This window comes from Dendrobium catenatum, unplaced genomic scaffold (assembly GCF_001605985.2).
Source record: "Dendrobium catenatum unplaced genomic scaffold, ASM160598v2 fragScaff_scaffold_1557, whole genome shotgun sequence".
Lineage (NCBI taxonomy): Eukaryota > Viridiplantae > Streptophyta > Magnoliopsida > Asparagales > Orchidaceae > Dendrobium > Dendrobium catenatum.
Genome location: NW_021320019.1, coordinates 1,858,594 through 1,882,386, shown reverse-complemented (window position 1 = coordinate 1,882,386; position 23,793 = coordinate 1,858,594). Strand labels below are relative to the sequence as shown.

General features: G+C 35.2%; 1 protein-coding gene across 1 annotated transcript; it reads left to right on the top strand.

Moving 5' to 3' along the window:
• The first annotated feature begins 119 nt into the window (after nt 1-119).
• On the top strand, nt 120-22,566 carry LOC110093825 (serine/threonine-protein kinase D6PK). The gene is made up of 3 exons (XM_020818827.2): nt 120-330; nt 854-2,355; nt 21,384-22,566. The coding sequence occupies exons 2-3, from the start codon at nt 1,133-1,135 to the stop codon at nt 22,270-22,272; spliced, it is 2,112 nt and encodes a 703-aa protein (XP_020674486.1). The 5' UTR covers nt 120-330; nt 854-1,132; the 3' UTR covers nt 22,273-22,566.
• The last annotated feature ends 1,227 nt before the right edge of the window (nt 22,567-23,793 follow it).

Genomic DNA, 23,793 nt, shown 5'->3' with positions numbered 1-23,793 from the left:
GAGGGTAATTACTCACAATAGTCACTGGTACTAATACTATAATTAAAGGAGGATTACGTTAAGCACGTCATGATGCAAACGCTGCAACGCAGTACATATAACGGAAAAGAATAAAAATATATAAAAGAAAGAAGATGAATGGGGAGAATTCGCTGCCGCTGGTCAGCCTGGTCTCTTCTGTTCAGTCCTCTGCCACTCCCTTTTGCTTTTCACTCGCTGCAGTGAAGAAGAAGGGAAAGAGGAGAAGGGGGAGCTGAAGTGGAACGGAACCGAGGAAAAACCCTAACTTGAACTAGCGAGATACTCGGAGTTGATCTTCTGATGCTTCTGGTGAGTTGCTCAATTCGACCCCCTTGCATCCTCTCGTCCTTTTGACCGGTTACTTCTTTTGATCTCGGAAATCCTCTCTCCCGCTCTCTCTCTCGAGCACTCTCCCTCTCCTTCATTCTCTTTTTTATCTATGTCTGATCGGAGGGATCCGAATCGGGGAAATGCAACTGGTGGAGGGAAAGAAGTTTTGTTTCTCCAAGTTTAAATATTAGATTTGGCGATTCCAAATGTTTGTGCGTGATGTGTAATTGTTTTGTGCAGTTTGTTTGTTCTAGTGAACTATCGAGGCCTGTGCGAGGCCTGTGCTGAAGGACATGCATTTTTTTTACTTGTATTTGCTAATGTTCCCTTGTGAAATATCTCTATTTTTTATTTCAGGTTAAGGATCTGGAAAATTTGTTGTTATTGTTGTGATTTTTCATTTGTCAGGAAATTTATATATTTCCTGTGTTTGGTTTTGTTGTGGAATGCAAACTAAGAGTTCTCATTTGTCTGATAAGCGATTCTTTTAACATTTCCGCAGGTTTCTTTCGAAAGAAGCGAAGTTTGTTGTCGACGTTGCTTCGTTTTAAGAGTTAAGTTGTTTATTGCAGCTCAATTATCTGAAAAGAATCTGCATACATGAGCTTGATAATCTAGTTCATGAGTCCGGTATAAAAAACCTCTAAGAACTGCGCTTTTATCATAAATCTTGCGCATTCTGATGGATCTGGTGTTGTGAGTTATGAACCACCGAGGACATTCAATGTGCAGATAACACTCCTTGACACTAAATGTAGGTGATATAACAGTGTAACTGAGAATGGAGAAGGTTCCTGAATGTAAAATGGACCAAGAGCAGGTATTGTCTGTTGATCAAGTTCTAGTTATTCATGAAAGTGCTTTGAGAGAAGAAAAAGGCCATAATGTTTCAGAGATGGCTACACTCGTGAAGGCATGGAAAGGGAAAAGCTCTTTCCAGGAAACAAGGGAGTCGTTGCCTGATGTAGTCAGTTCAAAGAGTAGTGACTCTTACGAAGAAGTGGGAAATACTTCTTTCTCTGGAGCAAGTCATCCACCTGAACCTGTGGACATGGACCTTATGAGGACAGTTTATGTAACAATTGATGAAAACAAGCCGGAGTCTGGGAACTTGATGAAAGGTCTCTCTGTTAAAGGCCCTTTTATAGAAGATCTTTCTATTCGGATTCCAGGAATGAAACCTACGCCTCCTCTTTCTCCCATAGAGAGCTTGGTTGAGGAAGCTAGAGCTTCAGCTTCTTTGTCATCCCCATTCTCTGCTGATCGAGCTTCACAGAGTATGGAGACTGCATACCTGCCACAGGATTCTGAAGAGAAGGAATGTGTGTGGGATGCTTCTCTGCCACCAAGTGGCAATGTCAGCCCACATAGTAGCATTGACAGCACTGGTGTTGTAACTGCAATGAGTGTCGTGAATAGCTGCACTAGCACTTACAGGAGTGAGGGGATTACTAGTGATGGGATGCTTAGTGTCGAAAGGAATTGTGAGAGTACGAAGGCAAGTGTTAGAGGTGATTCACTTGAGAGTGAGAAAACAAGCATGAGCAGAGCAAGTGACAGCAGTGGGCTTAGTGATGATAGCAATTGGAGTAATATCACCGGGAGTGCTAATAAGCCTCACAAGGGAAATGATCCAAGATGGAAGGCCATTCTCGCTGTTCGATCTCGCGATGGCATATTGGGCATGAGCCATTTTAGGCTTTTAAAACGGCTGGGATGTGGTGACATTGGTAGTGTCTACCTGTCTGAGTTGAGTGGGACTAGATGCTATTTTGCAATGAAAGTGATGGACAAAGCCTCGCTTGCTAGCCGGAAGAAGCTGACAAGGGCTCAAACAGAAAGGGAGATTCTTCAGCTTCTGGATCACCCATTCCTTCCAACTCTATATACACATTTTGAGACTGACAGGTTTTCATGTTTGGTCATGGAATTCTGTCCAGGTGGTGATTTGCATACATTAAGGCAACGACAGCCAGGGAAACATTTTTCTGAGTATGCTGCCAGGTACTGATTAGAGAATGAAAGTATTAAACTTTAGCTCAATGTCTTCATCTATATGTTTCTATTCACTTTTGGTTTTTTCTATATATTCCATGATTGTTGTGTTTAAAATCTTTGGTTAATTCCATATTTAGTGGGAAAACCGCACTGTGTACGCTCATATTTTGACACTCTATCAAAGTTCTGTCTAGGAAAAATAGAATAGCATTAAATTTGTTAACTTCGGGGTCCAGTGGATGATACACCTTGATAATACATGACATGGTTAAGAGACTTAATCATAAATCTATGATATAAGTTCGAGAGCTAATATTAAGTAAAAAAGTTGTGAATTAAGGAGAAAAGGACTTATGTGCAAACAGATGCAAAAGAAAATTTACATTATACATGACATGGTGAAGAGACTTATCGTAAACCTATGAGATAACTTCAAGGGCTAACATCAAGTAAAGAAATTTGAATTAAGGAGAAAAGGACTTGTATGTGCAAACATATGCAAAAGAAATTTTATATATTAAAAAAAATGAAATTGAACTTTATGGAATCAATAGAATTGTCAACAATCTTTTGTCAAGAGGAAATTAAAAGACTAAAGAATGGAAAGAAAAATGAAATCAATTAAATTTGCAATAACCAATAAAAAACCCAACACCACTCTAAACAAAGAACTATTACAAAATATAAATATTGAATTAGCAAATTAATTATATTGTTAAAAGATCTGCTCTTCTGATTATGATCCAATTATGAAACTTGGTAAGATCTGCTAGGAGAAAAATTAATCACAAATGTTTTTTCCATGAAAACTCATTTGTTAAAGGCACAGCACTAGCAAGGTGCCAATAATCATGATAACGTTAACCCTAATGCAATTGAAACCTACAGAATACATGCACCAACGACAGCACTTGTGTAAATAACTTATTTATTTAATTAAGACTGAACAACCTGCCTCAAATAGTTGTATATGAACCTTAGAATAAATAGTTTGTCAAGCACAAAATTCAAGGGATGGAAATAAGTCATTTGGAGCTATTATTAGCGTGAATATAGATTAATACCCCGTCTTTCTTAGCTAATTATTTATTACTCCAAAACTGAATGAATCACGTTGATCTTTTGAACCGCCAACTACTGATTCAATGGTATTGCTTTGACCTCTAGTGGAGGTTAGATTTGAATCTCAAAAAAATAAAAACATTGATCTTTTAAACCAACTTACGTTCATATATTACCATATTAATTAGGTAAATATCATTGTGATATAGGTCGATTAAGGGTCTAAGATTACTTATACAACTTAGGATAGAATGCACAATGAAATACATAAAAAATCTCAATATACTGGTTACCAACTCTTTAATTTAGCAAAAATATATTGCTTGCAATGTAACAACAACAAGCATAGTGCTTAGTGCTTACGTTCCAAATAATAATCTAAGAGCCATTAAATTCTGAATTTTTACAAGAAAAATACTGAACAGTCATAAAACTTTGGGAACAATCAAGTTTATGCTATGAGAAAGGAAATTTAAGATGTTTAACACTTGAAAAGTTTTTAATGACACAAAATCAACAATTAAATAAAATTAAAACAAGAACAAGGATCAAAATCACCCAAAGGAATAACTAGGTCTCATATCAGTGCAAGGAGACTTGCCCCCGATAGTAGTTGCCAACATTTGTCGAGTAATCTTGATGTAGAACAGAAAATGCCAGCTTTGCTACGGAGAGGATTTCTTCTCCAAAACCTGAGAACACTTTCAGCTTTGTTCCCCAAAACCTGAGAGAATTCAGATTTCTTTCTTGAAAGAGGAGGGAGAACAAGCACCAACTCCTCCTGTAGAATCTTCAAGGTGGAGAGAAAGCTGTGAAAATTTTCCAACTCAAAAACTCTTAATTTGGGGAGCTTTCTTTGGGAATCAATTAAGCAATAAATTTATTCAACGTCGGCTAAGAGAGGTGGCTGAAATTTTAAAAAAATTCCAAGTGAAGCTAAGTTGGAATTAGGAAGCTGGTGATATGGGGAGGGAAAAAAACAAAAAGGGGAAATTTATTTCCTGAATCAGGTTTTAGATTTAGGAAACAAAAAAAAAAAGAAATTGGGTTAAGGGGAATTTCGGCTGGGCTTAAATTAAGTGGATTTGAAAATATTTTCTTAAAGCAAGGAAAGGGAAAAATGAAAGAAATCAAGAGGTGGGGCATGAGGGGGGTTTCGGCTAAGCAAGAATCAAGGAGCAATTAATGTGGAGGTTTAATGCTCATTGATTTGAATTTAAAAGTTAGGAAAGTGAGACAATAAATTGGATTTGAATTTAAAATTCAAATTGATTCTAATTGAGCACTTTCCAAAAATAGAATGGCAAATTAGGAAAGATTTCAAATTAGTTGGATTTGAATTTTGAGAACCACCCAAAATTAAATCACCCAAATTAAATTTGAATTACATCATGAATGAGATTCAATAATTTCCTAAAATAGCTTTCTAATTTAGGAAGCTAATTGAAATTCAAAATTTGAATTTCAAAGGATGAAAATAATTTCCTAAATTATTTGAACTCTTTAGGTAAGCTTTAAGATGACATTGACTCATTCATGGAGACAAACCAAGGCCGGCGGTGGAGGAGCTAATGGGGAAAAGGGAGGGGCTAGAATCCGGCGGCCAAACGAAGATGGGAAGGAGGAAGAACGATGGAACAAAAACAATTAAAGAAGAGATAAAAACGAAAGAGAGAAAATAAAAACCGAAGATAAAACGAAAGATAGAAGACAAGAACCGAAGATAAAACGAAAGAGATAAAAACCGAAAATAAAAACCGAATCCGGCGGCCTTGGACTCTTCCGAAGACTTACGGGTGATACGTTGCCCTCATCCAAGGGACTTCAAACCACTAGCCCGGACCCATCCTGCGGCTGGTGGAAACTTCGACTCCCTCCCATAGGGATTTCACTAAAGTTCTTCCTAATGAACACAAGTGCAAAACACAACTTTTTTTTTATAATTCCATCATATCTAATACAAGAGAAGGGGCCTCTATATATAGGCCTCAAAAGAAATTAAAAGACACATTTGCCCATTGGGCTTACATAAGACAAGAGGGTAAAAAAGAGAAATTGCAAAATTACACTTAATAAACTAAAATAAAGCAAAGTGATCTCAGTCGTCGATCTTCAGCTCCTCCTCGGATAGGCATGGACGGTTGGATGTCCGCATCAAATCTTATATACAATAAAATCAAACTAGATAAATTAAAGTTTGAAATACTACCATTGCTTCATAGAATTTTGAATTTATGTTTTTTTATCCTAATGCGCTGTATATATTATGTGGCTCCATCTTTCTTATTAATTTATTAAAGATTCCTATAGGAAACCCTTTAGAATTCTTACGTGCCATTAACTTATCATTTAGTTTGAATTTCAAATTTTTATCATCTTCATAATCATTTTAATAGTAGACTTACGCTTTCCACAATCAACAATTAGTTTTGGTTTGAAAATTTTTATGTAAATTGTTCTAAAAAGTTTTCACGGAAATGAAACAAATCATGCAAATTATGCAATTGAAATGTTACATGTGATAAAAATACTAGAATGTCAATATATATCCTAAGTGATATTAATAATTATTTTAACTTTGATCTATATGATGAGATGACAATGAAATTTGAAAATCAGCAAACCATACAAATATGAAACACCTATTTTGATGAACTATCACGGCAAAGAAAGCTCAAATAGCATAAATATTAGTGGAGATGATTTACATATTTTTTTAGATTCAACCAAATTCTGAAGTTCAGGTTTCTTTAATGTCTTTTATTATTAACAAATTTATGAAAGAAGTAATGCCATTTCACTATCTCCTTAGATCCCTGTTTATGAATTTGTATTTCAAGAAATCAAGTTCTAAAAATAAAATCAATTTTAATTTGATTTACAGAAATAGCTTCATTATTTTTTCCATCAAGATTTAAATCCATTTGTTCAATTGATTTATCATCCTTAATATGCTCAAGTTATTTGCTTTCACAAATTTAATTCACTTTATCAGTTTGCTCATACAACAACAATCATTATCTGTTTAGCCGCATATTTAAGAGCACATTCAACACCCTTCAAAAACTCTAGTTCATAGATTTAATTTTTTATGGGAAGTTCAACTTCATACTCAGGATTATATTTAGGTTTTAATTGCAATTTAGCTTAATATTCAATTACAATTTCAAGTTCAGATTCCACTGGAGGTCTCTATATTTAGACTCAAATTGAGTTTTAAATTTGGGCTTTCACTCTTTTTTAGGTGCAGATTTAAGAATATTGCTAATGTAAGTGCAAATTTAGAATCCATAACATTAAAAGAATCCAATTATAATTGTAAGTCTGCATATAATTTATCTTCAAAAGGCTTCATGAACGCACATTCTTGAAGAGATCATATTTGATTATTTTTGTAGAAATCAGTTATTTTAAATGTAAAAACAGCATTTACTCTTTTTTTTTTTCATTCCAAATGATAATTTAGTACTTGTCCAAAATCTGAAATTTCACATGAAAAACAAAATCTTTATATGAGGTATGAGCTTGTTGTCTTTGGTCCAGCTTCTCTTGTTTCATTTTCCTTATTTGTTCAATCCCCTTGCTGCTGCTTCCTATTTCACTGCTGTGCAATGCCTGTACTATACAAACTGATAATCAATTAACTTGTCCTTAATAAGAAGAAACTACTAACACACTATTTGTATACCTTTTTTTATAATATCCATTTTAATAATAATGATATACCTTTTTTGTAGAACAATTCAATCCATTAATTCAAATGCATTGGAAAAGGCATTGATCTTTTAATCATAAGTAGCATCGTCTATTTCGGTCTGCTCTATCATCTCTCAATCTTAGTAGTTCATGAACCAATTTCTACATTCATGCAACAGCATTACTAGTTATTTTATGATTCAAGCAGCTAATGTGTATTTAAATGTGTAGTTCATGATTAGACTTTTGACATTATCTTTTTATCTAGCCATTTCATAATCTATAAAACTTGGGGCTGAGGTTGATATGTGAGGGCTTATTTTCTTCGTCTAACTCTGAGTTGTCCCTCCTGTAAAGAATAGAAGTTTGATAGGACAATATTAAAATTTCGAATGGCATTCTCACCACTAGTTTCTTCAGGAAATAGGAGGGTGGTTCTTTTGAAAAGAGGACAGATAAAGTGAAAATTGAGGATTTTAAAGCCCAAGAGGGGGATCTAAATTCTTTTGTTTTGGCAAGACCTCTGACTAAAGAGCATTTCTTTTCCCGGTCATCATAATTGAGGAATCGATTTCACCCATGGCTATTCCTCCTCTTGGCAAGTAGATTGTTGAGAAAATTGTTGCAATTGGTAAACTATTAGTTTTTTTTTTCAAAAATAATTTGAGATAACTTTTAAATAAAAAAATGTTAATTTTTGGCACAATTCACTATTCAACGAGCAAGCTTCTTGGTGAGGAACCATCCATTGAATAGGCTTCTCTTCAATATATTGGCGTGCATATCGACCTTGAAGACATTGGCATCAGCTGAGGAAATATAGATCTTGACCGTGTTAATACCATAGAACCAATGTCTAAGGTTGGCGAGCCATCCACGTAGTAACCACTTGTTGTGGATCGTGAATTGAAGTCGGCCAAGTGACTGCTGAGAGTATTACTTCTGCTTCCTCTTGGATAAAATTTTATCCTAATTTGTTTGAGACGCTTTTGAGTGTTATGAGTGATATTTTACCTCTTCCAACATCTCCCTTGCTGAGCTAAGGGAAAGAGATCCAACAACTCCTACAAACTTTGCCAGTCAAGTTTCTATTGCTTTGTAGAAGGTTACTAGGATGGTGGCTGAGAAAGTCAAAACGCTGAATTACCCCTTATTGGAATGTTCCCAAGATATTCAAAGTGTGACTTTGAATTTGTCGAGGATATGTTGGAAGATGTCCTTTTGAAGAGGGCTGAGTTAACTTCTAAAGTTAGTTCCATGAAGTTGGCATTGACTGCTTTCAAGGATGAATATGAAATTGAGAAAGCTAAATTCACCAAGCAGTTGACTGAGACTAGAAAAGCCGCAGGGGCACTTCATCAAGAAATTGTTGCCTTAGGACTGAAGTTGCTTCTTGTAGGAGGTACTTAGAGTCCACTTGATCTAGTTAGTTTTTATCAGGTGGTGAGTTTGTATTAAAAAGGCTTTTCGAAGTGGGAAGATTCACCATGAAGTTAAGTTTGATCAAGCTATATGATTTTTCTTTAATTCATTTCTCTCAAGTGAAGGGTTGGCTACTAGTCACCTAATGTAATTTATTGGCTCTATAACTTTTTATTGTAATAATTTTTTATCTTCTTAATTGTTGTTTGTGGAAAAGATTTTTGATGTGACTATATTTGATTTATAGGTTCAAAACATATAAAAATAATGATAGCAAAAGTAAAAGAAAATGAATTTAAAATTCAAATTTTGGGATCTAAAAAAACTTAAGGGAAAAGTACCCCACAAACTTAAGGGAAAATTTTGTAAGATGGTGGTGAGACTTGCAATGCTTTATGGTGCAGATGGTTGGCCATTAAAAAAGAAGAATAAAATTAAGCTAAGTGTTGTAGAGATGAGGATGCTCTAATGGATGAGGGGCGTTACACTTAGAGGCAAAATGCACAACGAGTATATACATGAAAAGGTTGGAGTAGCTCTAGTGGAAGACAAGATTACAGAGAGTCTCCTTAGATGGTTTGGTCACATCAAACATCGACCTATTGATGACCCAGTTTGGAGAGTAGATATTTTAGATTTGACAAATGTTAAGGTAAAGGTAGGTCTAAAAAGACTTTGTTAGAAAGTATTAAAAATGGTCTTTTTTATTAGATTTAAATAATAATTTGACTCTTAATAGTACATAATGTAGAAAAATAATTTATGTTGTCGATGGGACCCATTTCAGGTTTGCCACTTTTCTTTAACTATAACTAGAAATTGAGACCCTTGAAATCCTCTTTATTCTTTTGTGGTTCCCCTGTTCTAATCTTTCTTGCTTTCTTGCGACCTCACTCTTTTGTAATGATCTTTTTTGCTGTAGTTAGGGCTACAAACCATATCAAAAGTAATGAGGTCTTCGTCACCACCATGTCAATTCAGAGTTAAAATGCCGATGGAGAATGTCAATCTTACTAAGCTTTAATGTGACTTTGATGATTCTTACCGGGTTTTTATTACTAAGAAGGGTGAGTATTCTAACACCATTTTGACCGACAAGTCCATCTTGACCTGTGCATTCCACTTTGCCAAGAGCCGGTTGACACAATTAATATCTTTGGAGTTATCCCAACACAAATAAGGCCACACTCATTTGCGCACATAATACTTTGGTGATTTACGTGCAGAAGAATAATCTCTCTTAGTTTATCTTATTCTTCATCACATGCTCTCTATTAAAGCTTTCAAGGATGGATTTGCCTTGTTTTCCTCTAACCACATAAGAATGATATGATAAGAGAACAAAATGAAGAAATTGAACGATTGATATTGTTTCATGATGTTGGCTGATAAGTGGCCGATTATGACCAAGCTAATGCCATTCCTAAAGGAAATAAGTGGTTGTGATCCATTGCTGGAGAACTATGACTATGCAAATTATGTAGATATTAAGGATATTGAGTTGAACGTTGAGGATTTTATCCACTCCTTTACCTTGAGTTGTTATTTATTCGGTAAGCCTCTTCTTTATAAAAGCTTATAGGGTGAATTCATCTAGTCATTATCTTACTTTTTTTTTCTCTAGAAACTTTCTTATTGAGACTCAACTTGAACCCAATGTTGGCGGATACCTAGAGGAGCAGGCCGATAAAACTAAGGCTGATGAGGATGATGTTCAACTTTTCATTTTGTTGAGGAAAAAACGTATCTCGGAAGAGGGCTTCACCACTTCAGTATGGCGATCTTGAGGAGTCAACACCGACGTTGAGGTTTTTGGATCTCAGGCCAAGTAGGTGACTACGGCTGGGGCAACTTCTTTTGATGTCTCTGCCACACATTTGACTGAGAGAATTCCCCAACCCATACTATTGGCCCAATCCAATTTTAGGATGGAATGCTTGTGGTTGAAGAAATGGCAAAGATGAAGGACGTATGAAAAAGACTTATTTTTTCCAACAGGAGAAAACAGAAAAGGGAGGGAACATCATTGAAGCCTAACCTTCAACGAACAGAGAATGGTTGTTGCATCGTCCATTACTTGCTGAAGGTCAAACTCAGCCGATCAAGCGAGTATTCACGAGAAGTGAAAGCTTCTCTCAAGCGATCATAGATTACAATTTCGATCTTGTTTTGCTAGGATACATGGTTTCTTCCATTGCCTATGAGTTTGGTTCTGCCATATTCTCCAATGCTGTCTAGAAAAAAAAAATATGTTAAGTCCCTATTATGGACTTCTCGTATGCTGTGATGAAGGCCAATGCAATAAGTTGGCAACATTAATATATTATGGCAAATAATTATAAGTAAATGCTTAACAAGTTTTTCAGGAAAACTACCACTATAGGGCTCTTGGAAGGAAAAAATTAATGAATTAACTAGCAAGCCTAACAAGGAAAGAGCCAAGAAGGATTTAACATTGAAAACTTTTAAAGATCTCAAATCAATCCTTGCCTCTAAGGATGCCTCAAGCTAGTACTGACTGTCGAGCAACGATATCATCCTTCCTTAGAGCAAGTTTCCCTACATGAAAAGTTTTTTTCATGAATATGAGAATTATAATATTTGACAACTCTACCCTTCAATTTTTTGTTGCTTCACTAAACACTGGGTTCGGAGCTCTTCGAGTAGATCGAGTAAAGTTTTCATTCATTCTTCATTCATGACTCTCCATTCATCGAGCTCTCCCTCTTCAAAATTCGAGGTAGTGGTTGCCCTCTGGCTATGCAAAGTGTACTCAATGGGCAATATTGCCTTCGTCTCATGTTATACCACAAATGGGGTCTGTCCAGTTGTTGATGATGGAGTCATCTTTAGAGCCACGAGTATTGAAGTTAGTGCTTTGACCCATTTGCCATTGGTGTATTCTGCTTTCTTCCTTAGTAAATTTAGGATGAGCTTCTCTGCCACTTCAATCTGAATGTTTGTCTTTAAATTGATCGCTAAGGTGAGCTTTAGTTATATTTTGTGACTTTCACAAAATTTCTTGAGCTTCTTATTTAAGAATTATGACACATTGCCGGTAATTATCACCATTAAGAGTCCATGCCGACAGTTGATGTTAGTCCGAATGAAGTTGCATACCGATTCATCTGTAGTTTTTACTGATGCCTAGCCTAAAATTCATTTGTTGAAGTATTAGAAAATGACTAGGATGAACTTCTTTGCTCCCTATCAAAGGAAATGGACTAATTATAGATCCATTCCCCATACAACAAAAGGCCATGGGCTTCAAATCAGCTTTAACTTATGTGATGGTTGAATTTATAGGGGTGAACTTCTAGTATTGGAGACACCTCTTAGAGAAATAGCCTGCATCCTTTCTAAGAACCGACTAGAAATAACCCTGTATTAAAATTCTATTCGCTAATGTTCTCTCTCTTCAATGACTTCCACACATTTGAGAATGAACTTTCTTAAGAATACTAGTGACTTTGAATATTTTCATGGATCTCAAGTGGATATTGCCGACCTTCTAAATAATTGGTCATTTCTGAGTAGAAATTAAGTTGCCTTGCTTTTGAGTTGCCTCAGATCAGTCACAGTTGCTAGAATTGTGCCCAATTCAAATATTCTAAGAAAGGATCGACACAACTCAGCTCACCTTTCAGTCGAGTTCCATTATTTCTATCTCTTTAGTTGTTGGGAAAATCAATTCTAAGACAAGTCTTTTGTTAGGGTTCCCAATCTTGGAAAGGAGGTTGGCGAACCAATTTTAATTCTGTAGAATGTGCTCAAATTTAAATAATTCAAAATTCCCAATTTTAGCCATTGACTTTGAACAAGTATTTTTGAAGCACTTCTTCATTACCTTCATATTTCCCATTCACCTAATTGAAGACGAGCTCCAAGCCAGAGAATACTGTCAGATACTTTTCTCCTAACTCTAGCAACAAACCTTAGGCTGGTAATTTGTGCTTCGTACTCAACTTGGTTATCTGTGACTTACAATCCAATCGTGATTGCATGAGAGTACAATTTTAGCTGGTTTCTTTAATTCCACTCCAATTCCAACTTCTTCTGCTTGAGATGCTCCATCAACATGCAAAGTCCATAATAAGTCTTCTTTAGTTATCACTTCCTTTTCTACATTGACGACGATGAAGTTGGCCAAAAGTTAGTTACCACTTGTGCATTTATAGTCATCCTTTATCATATATTATCTAAAACTCGTTGAGCTCCATTATCTATTTGAGTAATCGCCTAGAGTGACCTGGCTTCTCTAGGACTCTTAAGAAGGTTGTTGGTGACAACTTGAATTAGTGCCTGAAAGTATGTTCGAGGTGGTTGAGCTGTGACAATTGGTGCCCATGCCAACTTCTCCATAATTGGGTATCGCAACTCGACTCCTTATATGATTTTATTAACATAGTAGATCAGCCATTGATTTTTGCCTTCTTGCTCTAGGACTGAGATGATGACTTTCTCACCAACTCCTAGATGTAGAAGTAAACTTCCCCGGGCTATGGGATTTGGAGTGTAGTTAGTGAAGATAATAGTGAATTCAGTTGTTGAAAATGATTTTCACATTCTTCGTGCCATGGAAAGTGCTTAGCTTTTCTTAGGACCTTAAAGAATGGTGAGCAGTTATTGCTTGATTTTAATATGAAGTGACTCCTGCCCAAAATTTGTTTGATCAATCTTTGTAATTCTTTGCCTTGTCATTGGGATGGCATCTCTAAACCCGCCTTCACCTTTTCAAGGTTCATATTGACGCCTTTTGGAGTTAGCAAGAATCTTAGAAATTTGTTGTTCCGACTCTAAAGGTAAACTTAAGGGGATTGAGCCTCTTGTTGTATTTCGTCAAAGTGGCAAAAGTTCCATTCAAAGTTCGGAATGTGTTGCTTTAGAGTTTTACTTTTGGTTAGCAGATTGTCGACATAGACTTCAACGTTCCACTCTTTCTAATATCAAAATATATGATACACTTTTCATTGATATGTCGTACCTACATTCTTAAAACTAAAAAGCAGTTCATTATAGTAATAAAGCCCATCACCTATGTTGAATGTTGTCTTTTTGTAATCTATAGGAGGAAATTTGATCTGTTGATATCTAGAAAAAGCTTCGAGGATGCTCTTCATTAGATAGCCAACAAAAGAGTTGACCAGTGCAATGATCCGTGGGAGCAGGTGCTATCTTTTGGACAAGTCATGTTCAAATTAATAAATTGGATGCAAATGCGCCATTTTCTATTAAACTTGTAGATTGCCACTTCGTTGAAAATCTACTCTGAATGTTGCACCTCCTTAATGAGTCCAGCCTCCATAAGTTTGTTGACCTCACGATGAATTGGTTCAAAAAGCATTGTTGCAATTGGCTTGAATTTATATTTTATTTGTCTCACCATCTTGTCAATTTTGAGTCGGTGGAAGAAGACATTGATATCAACACCTAACATCTCGCCTGTCGACCAAGTGAATACATCAATGTTCTTTTTGAGAGCTATTATCTGGTCGCCCCCTTCTCGCTTCATTATAAGTCATGCTTATTCGAAAGCTACCACTCTATTCTTCCACAAAGATTGGTACTTCAACGATTTCTGATTTCTGTAGTCTAGGCTCTCTCTGGACATCTAGCTGAATAATCTCTTCATGTGTAATTCCCACTGATTTTAGGTAGCGCATGCTTGATTGGAGCAAATTGCTTACAACCATCACTACGTGACAACCTGTTGGAAACTTCACAACTACGTGATGGATAAAGTTGATTGCCCTAAAAATGTTGAGGAGAGGTCGGCCATAGATGCCATTTTAGGTAGTGAACCCATTGATTATAATGAATTCGACCATTGTGATATACTATATTTCTCAGTAGCCACAAGTGATTAGTAAAGCAATCGCCCCTTTAGTCCCCATTGCTCCCCAAAAAACCTAAACAGTGGATCAAAAGTTGGTGCAAGGTGAGAGGCACACAAGTTTTTGTTTTATAGACACTCTTGAAAATGAAGATAATTAAGCTTCATATATCTTTCAAGATACTTCTAATTTAATAATTAGTGATTAGAGCTATGATGACTACGGCATCATCGAATGGATTGTTGGTATTTGCCAATCTATTTTTGGGCAAAGAATGGTAATTCAATACTTGGAACCCCTGACATACTTTCCAAGTTCACCTCTACTAACTGAAGTTGTTTGAGGATATTGGAAAGAGGATTTTGGTCAACTCCATGAATTTATGGGAGTGATGCGAATCGCTCAGGATTGGTTCATTTTGATGTTCCTCTATTGGTGCCTTGTGTTATATGTGACTTGCATTTGTAAGAATAAACTCTTTTAGTTATCTATTTTAATAATGTCCTCCACCAAGATCTTGTGATGTTAGCAACCTTTTGTCATGTCTATGATTGGTGGTAGGAGTTGTACTTTGATTGATCATAGAGGTGTCCTCCAACTCTTCTATGCATTGTTTAGAATAGTTTTGACAAGTTTGACCATAGATACTCAACAAATCATGATGGGGAGTTGTTAGATTTGAGGTGGTAGAAACCTCTCCCTCTGACAATCACCTTGTCATGCTTTACCCCGCACTTGCCCATCATAAGATCAAGGTCTTTGGTATTGCCAATACCTCCTATAACTATAACTTTCCCTTGCCCCCTAATCCTGGGGGAATGTTATTGGTCCCTAGGAAACTGCTTCAGTTTCTTCCACTAATCAAACTTCTCTAATCCTCTTATTGTAGACAAGTTCATCCCGCATTTATATTCGTCAATATTTACGCAATTGTTGGCAAGTTTAAGTAAATCTTACAAAGTTCTTGGCTGCAGGCCGAGTGCATTGCATAAAGGTCTTTCACGAAAATCTTAGGTTAAGGGGGCTTGAACTACACCTAGTCTATGATGCATAGACATGGACATAGTGATATGAGTATAACACGACACGAACACATGATACATTAATTATTGAAAATATAGGACATAGACATGGGTTGGACATGATATTATAATTTTTATATTTTAAAAATAGAGTATAAAATTGAATAAGTATAATATTAAATATAATTTAAAAATAGTAAGTCATTTAATTAGAATTTGTGCTTAAAATAATTAATATTAGGATGTTGAGAGTCGGATGTCGATGTCGTGTATCAGGCATCAAGAGAAGAGATGACAATGCTGTTGAGAATCGGGTATCAATGTTATGCAGTAAGTATTGGGCGTCGGTGCTAAGAAGGTGTCTGTCATCGATGTTGAGAGGACGTTGGTCGCCGATGTTAAGATGACGTCGGACAAAGATGAGTTGTCAAGTTGTGGGTATAGAAATTGCTAGTGTCGAGCATCGATGTAAAGACAATCTTAGACTTGGATATTGAGATGGTTTTGAAATGTCGATGTTGTTATGATGTTAGACGTCAATGTTGAGTTGACATTGGGATTCTTGTGAAATCAAAGTCGTGACCCGTTAATGAGAAATTAAAATGAGAATATTCGATGAATGGAGTATTGAGTACGGATGATTGATTTGGTGTTGTGGATAGGAAATAAGAAATTTAGTTTTTATATTTTAAATAAATAAAAAATTTAAATCCAACAATTTATATTTAAAAAAAATTCATAAAATGTTTAAGATACGTGTGTCTAATTTATATTTAATATTTTTTTTTAATCGGACATGTTTTCGGCTTGCTGTATGTGTCAGATATGTGTTGGACACTGCACGCCTCTTTGAGGAGATGTATCGGTGCATCATAGCATCCAATTATAGATCTTTTACATTTAGCATTTCTTTTAGGAACAACGTAATGAAACTCTGCAAAAATTCCTGCTTCATCCGCATTAAAGCTTGAGAATTCTTTAGCGATCTTTGTGTATTGATAAAGTGATTAAAATTCTCTTGAACTCATCAAATGAGGTGATGACTCCGAGTGGAAAGTGGGAGAACCCCCTGAGAAGTGTTTCTTTGAAAATTATAAAGAACAACTTGCATTTCATTGCATCGTCAATGTCGAGCAATGAATAATATATTCAAAATAAAAGCATGATCCATAGGCTCTATTTTTCCCTTGTATGAATCGAAGTGGGGACTTTGAACTTCGTCGAGGGATTCACGTATGCTATCTTCTTAGAGAAAGTGTTGGTTAATAGTTGCTTTCTCTTCTTAGCTAGCCTTTCTTTCTTTATAATATGAGGAAGTTGCATCTTCATTGTTTGGGTGGTAGGTTTAATCACCGTTTGGAATTGAAGGTAACATTCTCACTCCAAATAGCTTCCTATCTCTTTTGACAGAGTAGAGGATCATATTGATAACTCAACGTGAGGAGTAGCCCTCCACATTTGCTCCAACGCACCTTGGATCTTTCGAGTCATCTTTTCTTCAACCTCTGCAAACTGCCTTATGATGACCAACTTTTGTTATTCTACATTTACAGATTATTTCTTGCCCGGATACTCCATGTAATGCTCATCTTCTGGTTTGTAGCTTCCTCAACACATTTTAGGATGTTAGATTCAAAATTGTATGCGCATCATACCCAAATTTTACTAAGAGCACTATATGAATAGAGTGAAGAAAGGGAGCGAGAGAATTCCAATTTCCAAGGAGTGAAGAAGCTTTGGTCTTCCTCAAATGGACTTGAATTTCAAAGATTGTGTAGCTTATGCTCCAACTCTGACCCCTAATTATAGGTTCGGACTAGGGCTTGGGACACTATAGGATTTGCTGCATATACAATTATTAAATAATAATAAGGCTTAGGAGCTGTGTAGCCCAACCACACACTCGTGTATGTTAGCTAATAACCTCATGACATCATATTTCTTAGCTGACTGATCTTCTTGAGGGAGTCTCCTGATTGAGCGAGTTCATTGGAGGTTTTGATGAGACTACCCTGAGCTGGATCAACTTCACATGACCAAGTTCAACATCAATTTTGATCGAATTTGCGGATGTTTTACTGTACAACATGTACAATTCTGTAGTATCAAATTAGTGAAATTTTCTGAAGTTCTTAATTGGCGGCATAAAATTAGTTACTTATAAAAATATTTCAGTTCATGACCTTAGATAGATAATGCCAATTAGATCTGGTTAAAAAAGTTTATACACAAATAAACAGAAATCAATTACATAATGCACATCCGCAGGAGTGAAATATTTATCTCAATAACATGAATGCACATAAAAATGAGGAGGTCGACATCCTTAGACAGTTACTGAATGTTGATCACATGACTTTCTTGTCGCCATAAACTTGAGAGCCTCCTGAGACGGTTTCTTCAGACCTTCACCTGTGGTTTCCATTAATGATCACCACTGCTAGCCCCTTATCGAGGACCATCAGTCACCATCCTCTGCAGCTTCTCTGCTAGATAGGTTAAAACCATTGCCCACAGGAGTCTCCTCACCTATCTTTCAACCTAACGATTATCAATTGCTTGCTAAAGTCGAACACATTGATTGCAAGCCTCTGAATGCAAAGATCCACCGTTGGCAACCTTGAATATAACTCCTCTTCTGCTAGTTCATGTCACCGGTTATCAAACAGTCACTTGTCCACCGGGAACCACCAGAAGTTTGCCTGCCAAGATTTATCCACAAAACCTAGTATTTACTTTTTTTTTGTTGCTGACTCTTAAGCCTTTATTAGCCTCCTAGCTTTCAACCGAGAGTGATCATTTGGCGGTGGAATAATTTAGTTTGAAGAGGAAGTAATTGATATAATTGCTAGATGCTTGGGGCTTAAGTTTAGAAACACAATATGATACCAAATCTGGCCAAAATGTATTCAAGGATTTGAGGGATAATTTTAGGTATTTGATCATGAGTAATTTGAGGAAATTAAGCTTCATATCTTAACAATTCATAATGTATAATGTAATATATGGACATGCAATGAATGCGTTGAATGGGCTTAAATGTGTTTATTGTTTTGGCATGTGTGTCAACCATGGTTTAAAATTGCGCAATATGAGGCTCGCCTTTGCGCAATTCTAGTAAAAAACACCTCGATGCTTAAGCCTCGAGTTTTTCTTATGAGGCTTGCACCTCAACTTGGTTGAGGCCCGCCTCGCCTCATTGGTATGAGGCTTACGCCTCACGCTATATATATTAAAACTTACATTAATCTTGAAGTAAATGCCCGACATTGGACTCTATAGAAGAGGAGGAAGGGGAGAGAGCAGTTCACTATAATGATAATTCAAATAAAGAACCCCTTAGTGATGACAGTGCTGATGACTTATGAGTTCTTATGTGATATGTCATTGCTATTTATTTTTGGAAATTGAAATTATATGTTAATGAAAAGAATACAGGGATTTAGGAAAGATATAATTTTGAGATGAACTATATTTCATATTGTCTTATTGTTTTGGGATTTGAGAAAGATAGAATTTTGAGTTGAACTATATTTCATATTGTCTTATTGTTGAGATATTTTGATTTCACTTCATATCTTATGCTTTTTATGTTTTATATTATTCACTCATTAGTATATAAAAAATGTATCATTTTATGTTTACGCAATCTTTTGATTTTGAGGTTTACGCCTCAAAATGTCTTGAGGCTTACGGCTCGCCTCACGAATGAAAAACGCCTCAATACCCGAATACACAATTTTAAACATTGGTGTCAACAATACATTGCATTATGAACATTGATAGGCCATCTTAGATCTAGTGAAGTAGAACTCTTAAACTTCAAAGTGCTAATAGCATAATATCTTGAGTTTTATGATGAATTCTAAAATTAAGTGTATTCATATTGCAACAATTCTTAGCATTAACTTCCTTTGAGTGCTGCGCTATGAGTGGAAAATTGTTAGGGTTGTGATTTCTAAATTGTTGAATTTAAATATGTCTTTGGTAATTCTACAACATTACAAACAAGAATGTACAACTAAAGAAGAGAAAAAATAAGAGAAAGAAAATATAGAGTCAGAATATTTGAGATTTTACTAAACTAAGAGAGAAATCAAATAAAACAAATAACAATAAGATATGATTTATTGCCTTAGGCTCACCCTTTAGCCCCTATTACTAAGCTTGGAACGAGATAAAGAGCTAAAGAAAAGTTTGCATTTAAATTATTGGAAATAATAAATGCATAGCAAGGTTGAATACACCTCTCGCTATGAAAATACCTTAACTGTATAATTGAAAATACAATATCACATGTTGATTATGCTAGAGAAGTTGCTTCCTAACTATTAGGGTTGCAAGTAAACCGAGTGATTGAAAAGTTATTTGTGGTTCAATTCATGATTATTTAATTAAGTAATCAAATAATTTTGAATATTTTTTTAAAATATTTGATAGTTAAATAAACAAATTTGAACAACCATGTGTTCGACTTGTTTATGTTCATAAATAACATCCTTCATGAACAAATTTGATATGAAACTCGCTAAGAAGCTCGAGTAATGTTTGATATGGGGTCGATTGTTTTGTTATGAAAATAATGAATAATCTAATATAAATATTTATATTTTTTATAATTTAATAATATAATAATCATTAAATAATATATTTTAACAGTAAAATATTATAGTATCTATTAATTAAAATAAATCTGAAATATTTATTTAATTAATATTATGTATAATTTAGCTACAAAATTTATGTTTTATAATATTAATTTTTTTTTTAGTTTTATTATAATAAATGATTCTTATTTTATAAAAAATTTACTTCATTTTTTATATTATGGTTGTTCATTAGAAGAAATATGCTCATGAACAAGATTTGTTCGTATTTGCTAGATTGTTTGTTTAAAGTGTTCATGTTCATGCCTATTTATAAAAAGGATTATTTTTTAGCTCATTTGTTCATAAACAAGCTCATTTGTTTAAATCTTGATAAACACGAAATGAATCAAACATGAATTGAACACAAGTTAAACATGAACATCTATCATTTTAAATGAATCAAGCTTAAACACAAATAAGAAAGCTCGAATTGAGCTCAAAGCCTCAAACACAAATAGAAAAGCTTGAATTGAGCTTGAAATGAGCTTTTCGAGCTTGAACGTGCTGATAATAAATGAACTCAAATATGAACAAGTACTTGCTCAGCTAGGCTCGACTCATTTTCTATCCTACTAACTATGTACTGTTATGACAAATACTAACGAGTTGTCTAAAAGCTTGGTTGATTAAGTTTTGAGCAATAGAAACCTTTGGTGACTAGTATTGAAGGATTGACCTTGGATAACTAGCCGCATGATAATAGTCTTGTACACTCTCAGGCGAGCGAATAGCTTTGGCGAGCATCCTTGAGCGAATTCGTCTAGTTATCTCCTTAAGCCGAATTGACAGTAATGTGGCAATTTGAAGGCGGACTGGACTAAACTCTTGCAATTTTAACAGATCAACTATTTTAAGTCGACTAGTGTTGAGATTGATATGTTGAGTTGGGCCAACTTTCTCTAAATGACTTGCATTGAAGTAATTGAACCCAACATAAGAATATTTGAGCCTATAAAATTTCCATGGACGAGTGTCTGACGATGACAACTTCTATAATAAACCTCTTTCACAATTATCCTGATGGATAACAAGCTTTAAGACAATCGATGTGATCACATACATATTCTTAACAACTTTCCTTCATGGGGGGGTTAAATATTTTAAAGAATATACCAAATGCATGAGAATCTATATAATGATTAAACAGATCATAAAAGCAACTCTTTAAAACTTGAACCACAAGAAAAACTGGCATAAGCAATTACATAATTTATATTCAATGTTATGAGTGTGGTTTTATCAAATGATTAATAGAATGTGTTAGCATCTGAAGTTTGCTGGATTTAGGAATTTATTATTTTCATCTGATTTCATCTCTAAATAATCTAATTGTTTCCTCCTGTGGCTAGATTTTATGCAGCAGAAGTGCTATTAGCTCTTGAATATCTCCACATGCTTGGAGTGGTTTACCGAGATTTAAAGCCTGAAAATGTTCTTGTTCGTGATGATGGCCACATAATGTTATCAGACTTTGATCTATCCTTAAGATGTGTTGTCTCACCAACACTGGTAAAGACCACATCATTTGACTTTGATCCTTCAAAGCGCGGGGGAGGCGCGTTCTGCGTTCAACCGTCCTGCATGGAGCCATCAGCTGTGTGCATCCAACCTGCTTGCTTCATGCCCCGGCTCTTTCTTCAAAAGAACAAGAAGACAACCAGGAAAACAAGGGCTGAGCCTGGAGCACCAGTTGCCAGATCCAACACCCTTCCCGAGCTCGTTGCAGAGCCGACTTCGGCCCGCTCCATGTCCTTTGTAGGAACCCATGAGTACCTTGCCCCTGAGATCATTAAGGGTGAGGGACATGGCAGTGCTGTTGACTGGTGGACCTTTGGCATCTTCCTCCATGAGCTCCTCTACGGGAAGACCCCATTCAAAGGATCTGGAAACCGAGCAACTCTGTTCAATGTGGTTGGGCAGCAGCTTAGGTTCCCAGAATCACCATCGACGAGCTACGCAAGCCGAGATCTGATCAGGGGATTGCTCGTGAAGGAGCCGCAGCATCGGTTCGGGGTGAAGAGGGGCGCGACAGAGATCAAGCAGCATCCCTTCTTTGAGGGTGTCAATTGGGCATTGATAAGATGCAGCACTCCGCCGGAGGTGCCGAGACCTGTGGAGGCCGAGCTGCCAATGAAGTTTGGGACATCGGAGGCGATTGTGGGCAGTAACAACAAGAGGATGGTAGGGAATACTGATATGAAGTCTGGGGGTAAGTATCTGGACTTTGAGTTCTTCTGAAAGACTGCTCTGCTGCCTTCTCATCACTGTTATTAGATGTTGTATTGATTCCTTGATTGCAATGTTTCTACATAATGGTTTGTCAGTTTAGAAGAGGTCATTGCCTTGATGTGTTGAAATTCCCTGAAACTTCCTTAAGAGACAAGGATATAGGGATTTTTAGTGTGGTATTCTCTTAGATCCAGTTAGAATCAGTGCAAGGAACTTGGTCAATCTTGATTCTTAGTTATAGCAGGAGAAATTCATTTTAAACATCCCATATTCCTATTGAGTATGAGCTTTAACATTTCTAGAGATGTGTTTTTTGGCGTCAGAGTTGGATGCGGCTTTGTCATACTTTGTTCAATTCTAGATCACACAAAGAAGGTAATTCATCATCGTAGGTCACACAGTGGGTCAAATTTGTGTCCTCCTTTTTTTTGGGAAGTTAAATAAACTTAGAGAGAAAAAAATACAAGTTGAAGGCTCCAAAAACTATAGAAAACGGTTAAGAAAGACGGCTCGATTGCTCGAGTTCGTTTTTTTTTATTTTTAATATATAATTAATTTAGAAATATTAAATTATATTATATAATACTAATTTAATTATTTTTAAATGTATTTTAATTTAATTTAGCGGAGCATAAAATTTGATTAATCCATAAAATGCGTAGTCTTAAACGGAGCCTAAAATAAAATTTGATTAAATTTATTTAAGTAGAATTTAGTAAAACATGATGATGTAAAATTATGGAGCAATTCGGGCGCTCAACTCTTGAATTTTGTGAAGTTCTTGGACTGGTTGCAATATTAGCCAATATTATGCACAATGATTAACAAGACTAATTTGGAGTATAATTCAAGATATAGGTTTTATTTGGAATAATTTTTTTGCTGTTTTATAAAAATATTTTTCAGTTCAAAAATACAAATTAAAAAAAATTATTGAAAAATTACTTCATAAAATAATTAAAAAAAAAAACTATCTCAAACAAAGTCATAATAAGAACAATTAGCTAGTCAATGCACAACATCAGCATTAAGTTGAACAAATATAACATTATAACACATAGTAACTGCGCTATCAGCATAGTACAATTAAAGTAATGAATAATATTAATAAATGAAAAAAAAATCAAACCATATCATCAAATTATTATGTTAAATTTGTATTATCAAACCACTACAAAAATTAGCATCCCCGTAAAAGCCAAATAGTTACGAAGTGTTCGGATCACTTTTTTTTAAATTAAATTTTTTCATTTATTTATTAATATTTTTATTTAAATTTTAGATACAGACGTTAAAAAGCTGGAGAGCAGATGTATTATATTTGACCTGTAGCGATAAACATAAATATTTATTAGAAAATATTAAAAACAATATTTTATTAGAAGATTTAAATAAAAATTTGACCATGTAATTATTTATTTATTTATTTTTAAATATTTAAATTAATTAAAATAAATTCACACATATATCACATAAGATTTGACTAAAATGAACTGTTTAAGTTGGTTTATGTGAAATGGTAGTAAGATG

What these genes read in the sequence shown, in the direction of transcription:
- LOC110093825 (XM_020818827.2), top strand. Translation starts at nt 1,133, where the DNA reads ATGGAGAAGGTTCCTGAATGTAAAATGGACCAAGAGCAGGTATTGTCT. An exon ending in TTTTCTGAGTATGCTGCCAG is followed by an intron (nt 2,356 to 21,383) that starts GTACTGATTAGA and finishes TCCTGTGGCTAG; the next exon opens with ATTTTATGCAGCAGAAGTGC.